This window comes from Cebus imitator, unplaced genomic scaffold (genome assembly GCF_001604975.1).
Source record: "Cebus imitator isolate Cc_AM_T3 unplaced genomic scaffold, Cebus_imitator-1.0 Scaffold283, whole genome shotgun sequence".
Taxonomy (NCBI): Eukaryota; Metazoa; Chordata; class Mammalia; order Primates; family Cebidae; genus Cebus; species Cebus imitator.
In genome coordinates this window covers 916,638-927,404 of record NW_016107598.1, presented here as the reverse complement: position 1 = coordinate 927,404, position 10,767 = coordinate 916,638, and the positions used below count along the sequence as shown (strand labels likewise).

At 36.8% G+C, this 10,767-nt stretch overlaps 1 protein-coding gene across 1 annotated transcript in view; it reads left to right on the top strand.

Annotated features, from left to right (window-relative positions):
• The first annotated feature begins 2,436 nt into the window (after window positions 1–2,436).
• The window catches only part of NPFFR2 (neuropeptide FF receptor 2), a 106,216-nt gene continuing 97,885 nt past the window's right edge, over window positions 2,437–10,767 (top strand). The window contains exon 1 of the mRNA XM_017501625.2: window positions 2,437–2,830. Within this exon, the coding sequence (XP_017357114.1) occupies window positions 2,547–2,830 (284 nt within the window). The 5' untranslated portion in view covers window positions 2,437–2,546. The remainder of the gene's footprint in view (window positions 2,831–10,767) is intronic.

The window sequence follows — 10,767 nt, the reverse complement described above, 5'->3', positions numbered from 1 at the left end:
AGATTGTAGTGAGCCGAGATCACATCACTGCACTCCATTGCACTCCAGCCTGGTGATAGAGACTCTGTCTAAAAAAAAAGAAAAAGAAAAAAGGGCCAGTGTGGTGGCTCACACCTGTAATCCCAGTGCTTTGGAAGGCCAATGCGGATAGATCACGAAGTCAGGAGATTGAGACCATCCTAACTAACACGGTGAAACCTCTTCTCTATTAAAAACACAAACAATTAACCCAGCCTGGGAGCAGGTGCCTGTAGTCCCAGATACTTGGGAGACTGAGTCAGGAGAATCGCTTGAACCTGGGAGGTGGAGGTTGTAGTGAGCCAAGATTGCACTCCAGCCTGNAAAAAAAAAAAAAAAAAGAAAGAAAGAAAAAGAAAAAGAGAAAGAAAGGCCTATGTTAAATGGCTGTGTAGGAAAATAAAAATAAAAAAGGGCCTGTAAAGGATACAAAAAATGTGTAGCCAGAGATGCAAGGTAAACAAACAAAAAATAGGGGATTATGAAATATATGCTAAGAGGAGAAACTGTTACTGATAGAAATCAAGATGCTCAAAGGCCAAATAAGATGCAGACCGAAAAATATCCATTATATTTCTCAACATGGAAGTATTGATGATTTTTGCAAGATTGTCTGGTGCCTGGAGTGGCTTGCTAAGTGGATGGGAAGTGAGGAAATGCAAACAACAGATTGGACTGCAAAACAGTGCAGGTGTTCCTGGGAAGGAATAATGTAGGTATCACACTTAAGGCCTTGCAGAAAAACCATGGGATTTTTATTTTGTTTTGTTTTACATGGAAGATCTTGACAAGCCAGAAATACTTCATTTAATAAGGAGAGAAGAAATATATGAGAGAGTATGAGAATCCTGAAAGTATGGGAAAGGGTGAGAAGAAAAGTTCGCCATTGTAGACATGGGCTTTAGCTCAGAGGAAGAAAGACAAGCTCTAGTATTAAACCAGTTGCAGCGAAGAATGATGAATGAAAGCGTGGAAGTTAAAGTGGGGTGTGTAGGTGTTTACAGGAGAAGTACTGAGGGAGAGGTGCATTTAGGTCCTTTCCTAGTTTTATATAATTTTTTCTGCTTATGGACATAGTCTGTTGTTTTCAGTGGTGGTGCAATGGTAGGGATGGGGAGCAGGACAATAGTTCTGGCAGTGTGTTGTTTCATGATACAGAAATGGACTCATAGTTTAAATGATTGTTATGTAACTTTTATATTTCTTTTAATTTGTAATAGAATCTTGGCAAGCTAGACATGACCTCACTGTCTCATCAAAAGCATGGCTATTGTTCTCATCATTTTAATGACTTATTTTTCCAGTAGTAAGAGGGGTTATGTAGAGCAATGATCCACAGTTATTTTTGCACTTTGATTTGAGAATCTGAGATTGAATACAAAATGTTTTTCTCTTCTTAGTTTTATTTTACTCAACTAATTTATCATTCTCTGCCATGACTCCTGTGCTATCTCTTTAATGTCTTTTTTTTTTCTATGACTTTCTGTGCCTTGAGTATCCTGAAAAACTTCAGAGACGTGAGACCAGTAATCTTACCTTGAATTTGATAAAGTCTTGGGAGAAATACCCCTTCCTGGATCCTCAATGTAGTCATCATCCAGTTTTAAACACACGCACCACACACCACACACTTGTCAGAATCTGCAACTTTATTCCAAGACCAGGGAATCCTATTTTAAAAGGTCTGTCTCACCATAGGCTTTTACTTTCTGTATCCCACATGTACCAGTGATATAGCCACAGAAATGTAGTAGATAAATAAAAGAATTCGGCTTCTGGAGCTGTTCTTTCATTTAAATACCACTCTGTAATCTTAGACAAGTCACTGAACCTTGGTGCCTCTGTGTGGATTAGAAATAATTATATACCAACTCTTCACAAACCTAAGGTACTCTCAAGAGGATTAAATCCACTAGTCTCCTCACAGGTTTCTCACGTTTAAAGCACCTTTAATTATCCCCTTCTCAGTAATTGTATAAACCTGTAAGTTAATCCATTAAAGTTTAGTCATGAGATCTCTATTAGCAACATCCAACTGGGCAGACAGTCCTGTCAGGACCATTGTGAGTCTCCCCAGGGTTCTCTGCTTTCCCTTTCTGATTATGCTGTGAATACATTTCCAGAATTTCAGAGGGATTTGCTTGCAAGCTAAAAGATCTTTGCAAAGACTCAAAGAATAGGGTCTGCTTCAGACAGAGGCAGGGTCTGCAATATGCAACGAACCTCTCAGTCCCATTAGAACCTTAAAGATGATGATAGCTCACATTTAATGTAATGCTTAACTTGTACCAGGACCATTCCAGGCACTTTTGGACGTAGACAAATAATTCTCAGTTTTCTCCTATTGATTAATATCATCATCTCTATTTTACAAACTAGGAAGCTGAGGCACAGAGAGGCTAAATCACTTGCCCAGGATCTGGAGCCAAGTAATGAAGATTTTGCTAGTCATACGGATGCTTCCTTTTCTTTGCTGGACTCGGATTCTGAGTTTCACAAGAATGTACCTGGGTGCCCCTTAGCGGGATATGAAAAGCTTCTTCGGAACCCCAGCGGCTAGCTGGTGCCTCCCAGAGAGTGACGTCTCATCTGAAGGGGACTGGGAGGCCGAAGCGAGCGCAAAGCACGCAGCGCCAGGCCGCGCGGCGGGGCAGCCCGGAGCGGAGCAGGAAGTCCGCGGCGGACAGGCGTTGGTGGGGCTGAGCTGCCAGACCGCGAAAAGTAGCTGGAGCCGAAGCAGGGTCAGAACCTGTTGCTGCAACTCGGCTTGGTGGATTCTGGTTCCAGCCGCCGTCAGGGCTCGCCGGGAGAGGTAACAGCATGCGCCAGTTTGGCTGGGGGCCCGCGCTTGAGGGCGCGACCCCTCTCCAATGCCCAACGTTTGCCTTGATGACACATATTAGCGACTGGGGACTGAGTCTTTGGATTTTGCGACTTTACCCTTTCGACCTTTTTCAAATCCCTTCCTAATTACACAGGCATCCGTTTGGTCACTGGCCCGACATTGGGACATTGGGGGGGCTTCCCTGCCCTGGATGTCTGCGCCACAGATGGCTGTGGCCCCGGGCTTGCAGACCAGGGACCTGGGCAAGGGACGTGGGGTGCTTTCTTAACCTTGAAAGTCCCCCGCCCCGCCAAACCCTCCCCGGGGCTGTTTTGCTGTAACTTTGCTGAATCTCCTTAGCAGGTTTGATGCTAGCGAGTTTTTAAACTGTTTCCATCCGTGATGCTTCTGAGCAATGATCTTTGTGTATCCGAGGCTTCATCCTGTGCGTTTCCACTTTCCAGAAAGGCTAAAGTGATGTTTCTGAGCTGCGTCCAGGACACCAGCGTCTTTATTGAAGGCGTTTGGAGAGGTTTTTATTCCCTTTTGGGAGTGAGATAATTTCCAGACAACGCCAATTTAGTTCTGCCAAACCATCAGGCATTTTCCAACAATGCCTCTCTAGGTCAAATTTAGGGTCTGGAGGAGAGGAAAATGATCTCCTACAAGCTGTCGTTCTAGTTAAAGACAGAACTACTAACTAAAAACCCAAAATACACTTGTTCATCTCCCATTTCCCCTCAGCTAGACTGTAGGTATTTGAAATATTGATTTGTTTTAAAGAATCTTAATTATAACATGAATTAGACAAAGATGCTGGTTTCCATAATCAAAATATTCAAAGTTGTTTTTTAAACGTATGTCTAAATTTCTAATTCCATTGACACCAAATAACCTTCAAGTGGTAACAACCAATGAGAGGAAGGATGGAAAAATCAATGGTTTGTAAACTTTGAAGGACATATTTTTGTTTTCATCTAGATTTTTAATTAAACCAAAACAAATTGAGTAAAATTATCATAATAATGATACATCTAAGTTATGGTTGAATTTGCAAAATGGCTATAAATGTGCCATTTTGGTGCATTTTGATAATGGCTAAAAATGTGCCATTATCATCAACAGACAGGCAATTGTATGCAGAGTTCAATTAGAGTCTTTCATCTGTTAAAAACTTCTATTGACTGCCATTTAATAAAACAGTGATGCAAATATAGTACTTACTGCACTATATTTAAAAGCACATATTAACATTAAAGAGTGGCTACTGTAATAATCAAAAATGTGCTTTCATTATTGCTTGAAAATAACATATGTTGCTCATATATGTTGCTCACTATTCTACATTCTTTTTGTCAATATGTGTTTTTACAAAATCCATACAATCCAATAAGATCTTTCTCTAGCCACAATTTCTTCATGTCTATAGAAAACTTCAGAGCATTTAAGACTTAAACTAATTTTTTCTTCATCTACCTATTTGTATGCCTTATCTGGCAGTTTTATTCTTGGTGCATTTTGTCAACACGTTACAAAGTATCTAAAATTATATATTAGAAATTCATATTTTATTTGTGTGATTCTTTTATCCCATAGTTCCTATTAATCATACTGCTAACCATTATTCTCTTTTACAGATGTCAAAGTCTATAGGTTAAGTAAATATGGATTCAGTGTAAACCGATGAATGATTTCTTCTCGAAATATCAGTTTATTTATTGCAGTTGTTCTTTGGCTGTGTGTGTGTGTGTGTGTGTGTGTGTGTGTATGATTTTTATGAGAATTCCATGCAAATGCCTCTGTGATAAATATTTATAAACGTTTTCACTGTATTGCATTAAAATGGATTTCCAGCTATAATATGGAACACAAAATAAAGACAACTTCATGCCTTGAAGCTTCAGATACTTAAAAAATAATAATTTTGTAAAATAATACCCTCCTTATTATGGAAAAAGGACACAGATTTTAGCTAAATATGTTAAAACTGTCAAGCACATTCAAAGAAAATGGGATAAATATAATCTCACATTACTAAAAGATATCTGGATTAGTCTATTCTCATGCTGCTATACAGGACTTGCCTGAGACTAATTTATAAAGAAAAAAGATTTAATTGACTCAAAGTTCTGCAGGGCTGAGGAGGCCTCAGGAAACTTACAATCATGGCAGAAGGAAAAGCAAATTTGTACTTTTCACATGATGGCAGGAAGGAGAAGTATCAAGCAAAAGAGGGAAAAGCCCCCTGTAAAGCCATCAGATCTCAAGAGAACTGGCTCAGTATCATGAGAACAACATGGAGGTAATGGCCCTTATGATTCATTACCTCCCACTAGGTCCCTCCCACGACACAAGGGAATTACGTGAACTACAATTGAAGATGAGACCTGTGTGGGGACACAGCCAAACTATATCAATATTTATATAGCATTTTAATAATCTTAACAAATTGTTCTCTTAAACATATGAATTTTATGTTTACCATTAGCCTGATGTTAACAGTTGATTTTCCTTTCCTTTCTGTTTCCTTTGATTTTGAGTTCTAGCTTTGTGGATAAATTGGTTCTTAAATGAATTTCTCAATTGCCTTGAAACTGAACATTAAGGGTTCAGGGAGCCCTTCACTTCATTAAACTACAAGGTAAATGGAAATATACTGCCCAGACAAAGAGATGCAATTGGCACTATGGCAGACAGCTGTTTAGAATGGGTCTTGAGTCTTTGCTTTGTGGAGTTTTCAAATAAAAGATTTCTAAAAGTAAAGAAATTAGGTTTCTTCCCAGTCAGGCTTCTAACTGGCTCTGTGCCTCAGGCAAATCATTTAACTTCTCTATGCCTAAGATTCCTCAAATGAAAAAGGAGGAAATATAATTTGATTTCTAAAATCCTATCATACCTCTAGGTTTTTCTGTTTCTATGGTAGAAGGGCAGAGGATCCAGAGTGAGAAAGCTCAGATATCCCTGCTTTGCCACTTGAGAGCCTCTGCCCTTAGGCAAGGCCATGAAATTCTAAGACATCAACACCTCCTCTGTAAAATGGCCTAATGGAAGGAATAAATAGAATAATCTATTGTACAGGATACAGTGTCTGGTACATAGGGGATGCACAAGAATGATTTTAATGCACCCATCTCTGAAAAACCTAAAGGGATTTCTGCCTTTGGCAGGGGAGGAAATGAACAAAAAGCAGAGGAGTCTCTCCTACATCTGCAGGTGGCCAATTCCCAGTATAGTTTCTATAGTATGCATCAGAGATCCAGAAAAGAGAGGGCCAGAGCCTCAAGCATAGTATGAATGCCTCCTTGATATCTTCCCATAATTTAGCAGTCCCCCTAAAAACCAAAGTGAGTCAGGACAGCATAAATATTAAATTTAATGCCACACACAACTGACAAGGCATGTCCTATGTTAGTTTCCATGTCAAACTAGGCTTGATTTTATTACAGCTAAGCAGCTACATTGTATAATGACCATCAGAATAATTGCACAATCCATATCACACCACACCAGTAATTAGAAAAGGGAAAGAAAAAACAAGCAAACAAAATAACTCTTGAAATGCCAAAAAAAAAAGTTTCTCTTTCAACTGCATTTCCATTCAATATTTAAGTTTTTGAAATTATGAAAGTATATTTCTTACTTTTTTTCTTCTTCAGCTGTTGAAAGAGTCTCATTTAGGTGTCTGCATAGAGTCTGCATTCCATGTGGCAGTTGCAAACTACAGCACTTGCCATTAGAACTGATGTACCTTTTTCTAGTCCCTCAAACAATTCTCAGTTGATCCATGTGTTCAGAACTCTGGAGGGTTTACCAAGCATATTAGAATATTACAGTTCTCATTGCATTCTCACAAAATTTTGAAAGCATCAATAATTTCCCAAAGCCAAATGAGATCAAAATATCTAAACTTCAGTGAGCTGTAACCATACACATTATCTCATTTAATCCTCATTATTTTAGAAATTGAGTATGCTCACAATCCCCTTTTTTGTGGATAAAGAAACTGAGGCTCAGAAATAATTTGCCAAAGTAAAAATGTTTACTAAGTTGAGGAACCAGGATAATGAGCTCATGTAGTCCACAGGCTTAAATTCTACACTGCAGGGCTCCCGAGTATGTGTATGTAGTAACGGTAGCTTACAATCAAAGTATCAATTTCTGTACATACTGATCCTTTCCAGATGAAAGCTGTGTACCTAGGAAGAGATAAATATTACAGTCTTCATGAAGATTTTCTAAGTGGAACTAAGAAGCATCAGAGTCATTTGTGAAACTTTTTCAAAATTTCCACCACAGATTAGTGGGCTGGAGCTGGGTTTGCGTGTGTATATATGTATATATTTAAAAGATATATATTTATATTTTATATAAACTTATTTATATTTAACATAAATGTTACATTTAATATAAACATTTAAGTATACATATATATAATTCTGAGTTAAAATTATTTTCGTGATTTCCCATAATGAAAAAAAATTGTCCCAATCCACATTGCTGTTTTGCAGCCATAGACAGACTAATCTTAAGAATCTTAAGTGTTGTTTTGGACAGGAGAATTTGGAAAAATTATAACAAGAGGAAAAACATTTTTTTTTTAATTTAGCCTCATCCGAATGTGAGTTAAATCAAATAATTGTATATATTAGAGTTTACCACCTGCAAACATACAAGGAAACAATGACAAATTTCAGATCAAGAGCTTGCACATGGCCTTATGATTCTCTGATCTTGGGGGGGTCTGTTACTTATAAAAACTGCTTTATCTTTTCAAGAGTGCAATTTCAAACACCCTGTCTCCTTGCTAAGTGTAAGCATTTAAAGAGGTGATACTTGTAGAACTCAGGATTTCTCTCAAATTCCCTACATTCTCTTAAAATATGGAGTCTCATTTAAAATCTTTAAAGTACCTCATTTAGGCCAGGTGGTTCATGCCTGTAATCCAAGCACTTTAGGAGGCAGAGGCAGGAGGATCGCTTGAGCCCAGGAGTTTGAGACCAGCCTCGGCAACATCGTGAGATCCTGTGCCTACAAATTAAAAAAATAAAAATAAAAAAAAAAGCAAAACGAAACAAAAACTAGCTGGTCATGGTGACACACAGCTGTAGTTCCAGCAACTCAGGAGGTTAAAGTTAAGGTGGGAGGATCTCTTGAGGTCTAGAGGTTGAGGTTGCAGTGAGCCATGATTGTGCCACTGCACTCCAGCTTGGGCAACAGAGCAAGATCTTGTTTCAAGAAACAAAAAAAGAACCTCATTTAAAGTCTCTAAATTTTCCTTCATATTTTACTTCTTGTCCTTGCATTCTTGGCACATTGCTAATAAATTGATGGGGGTTCTCTCTAGGATCACATCTTCCGCTCTTTGTAAGGAGGCTGTATCTCACTTAAAATAGGCAAGTCTCTCAGCAGAGTTTATACCCTTGCATTTCCCTTTCTCCTTACTCATGATCTCCTCTTTTATCTGGAATTCCCCAACCTCCACAGGTGGGCAAAGTGTTTGTTTTTGTCCTTGGGTAGCCATTTATATCATTTATATCAGTGTTACTTAAGGCTTAGAAGTCTTTGGCTAAAATCCTGTTTGAGGGGGTTCCCTTTGCTCCTGCTTTTTTCAGACAATTGCAATAGCACATTGATGTGGTGCATTTGTATGTGCCTACAACCGTGCTGAGTGTTTTTTTTTTTTTTTTTTTTTTTTTTTTTTTTACAGCTGGAAAAACTACCTTAAGTAATTCCTGACCTAGAGTATGATATGTGCTTCTTATGATATATGCTTCTTCCAAAACTGTGCTTCCCTTAACACTGAAGTACCAAGACCAGCATGAGCTTGGCCAATGTCCTGAGCTTGCTTTTCTTGATATTTTGGTTATCCAGGTTATAGTAACTTCTTCTAATTCATGTTTTCCTACAGAATTAGTGCCCAACTTGAAGATTCTAAGGTATTCAAAGCCTTACCGGTTCTCTCTGTCCCTATCCTCAGTTCTTACTACTTTTTTCCTCCTTTGACACCCTCAAGCAAGCTCATTCCCAGTTACAGCTATTGCACTTGATGCTCTCCCTGCCTGGGAATTGTGCTTCAGAGCTGCACAGGAGGGGTTCTCTAAGTCGTTTCCTCTGAGGTCTGGCATGCCTCTCCACACTGCTGGTCATCACAGTATTTTCTGATTTGTGTCAAAGCCCACTTGCTAGTTGAGACTATTTCCATTTATGTGTTTACTTATTAATGATTTTATTCCCCAAAATGAAATATAAGCTCCATGAGAGATGTACTCTATGGTTTCTTATTTACTGCTGGCTTTAGTGCCTAGAACAGAGTCTAGCACACAGTAAATACTCAGCAAATATTTGTTCTGTGAAAATTTTACTTCCATTTCCCTATTACATTCTCCTGCATCTTTCTATAGGTTCCCAAAACTTCAACCTTAGGCTGGTCCCATGCTTCATTCCTGCTATTTTTTTTCTCCTTTCTGTTGATCCTACCTTAGCTAAAATACCAATCAGTATATATTTTTTCCTTAAATATGGAAAAAAATTTGAAAAAACTATAATTGCATCATTTTAATATATATTTAGGTTCCATAGTATCTGTATATGTTGATTTCAAACAATAATCTGGATCTGAGTACTAGGAAAAACTAAAATAAAAAGTAGCACAACATTTACTTTTTATTAACATTACATTACCCATTCCATTATTTTCATTGGCATGATTTTTCACCTTTAAAATATATTCTGAAAATATCTACATATAAGAGATATAATTTTGTATAAGTACCTAAACCAAATTATAAATGTTCTTTTTTAATTCTTAATTTATAATTTCCTTTTATAACTGCCTCAACCCACCTCTTCTCTTCTACTTCCATATTACAGGTAACCCACCTTAACAACTGGATTCTATTATGTCAGATTTTCTCTGCTCTTATACCTATTCACATATATATACATTCAAATCAATCTTTTTGTCATCATTTAAAAAAATACGCATCTTGTATTCTTACTCATGAATACTTTGTGGAAAGTCCTCTGTGTCGATTGTCATAAATTCAGTTCTAAAAGGCTATATAATAGCCCATGATATGAATAATAAGAAACAAATTCAACCATTCCCTTCTTTATAAACATTTACTTTGTTTCCAGGGGTTTTTTATTTTGTTTGGTTTTGTCACAAAACAAGGCTACAATAAAAGTAGTTATTTGAAAATTATTTTATCTCCAGGTTTAAAGAGAAAACTATTTTTCTATTTTAATATATGTTGCCTTATTGCTTCCTAAGTACTACAGATATTTACATTTTTACTAGAAGATTATGACACTGTTCTTTACTCACAACCTTACAGCAATAGGCGTTGTAGCTGTTTATGTTATTAGTTGTTCAATTAATTTGAATTTATTAACTATTTGTGAAGTTGAATATATTTTTATATTTTTCAGCTGTTTGGACTTCTTATGTAAATCATTTATCAATATTCTTTCTCCTTTTTTACTGAGATATTTGTCTTTTTCTCAATTTATATGTTCTTTGAATATTGTAATTAAATGCTTATCATAGATAGTAAATACTTTCTATATTGTCTGCTGCCTTTGTTCATAACTTTATTGTGTACATTCAAAATATTTATAGATAATATATTTAATTGTTATTGTGTACATTTTGGGATTCCAGTGGTGATTAATATGATTTTTCTTATTCCTACATTAGACACGCAGTCTTCTAGATTTTATTGAAGGATTTTTATTTTTTAAAATTTTAATTTTTTAAAAATTCAAGCAGACTTTTAAAATACATGCCATAAATAGTGAGCCAAATTTCACTTCTTCCAAACAGATTACTAAATATTTCATTCTCCCCCTTCAAATTGAAAACCCACTTTTGTCATATTTTAAAATCTCATATATGATGAAATCTATATTTGTATCCTTGATTC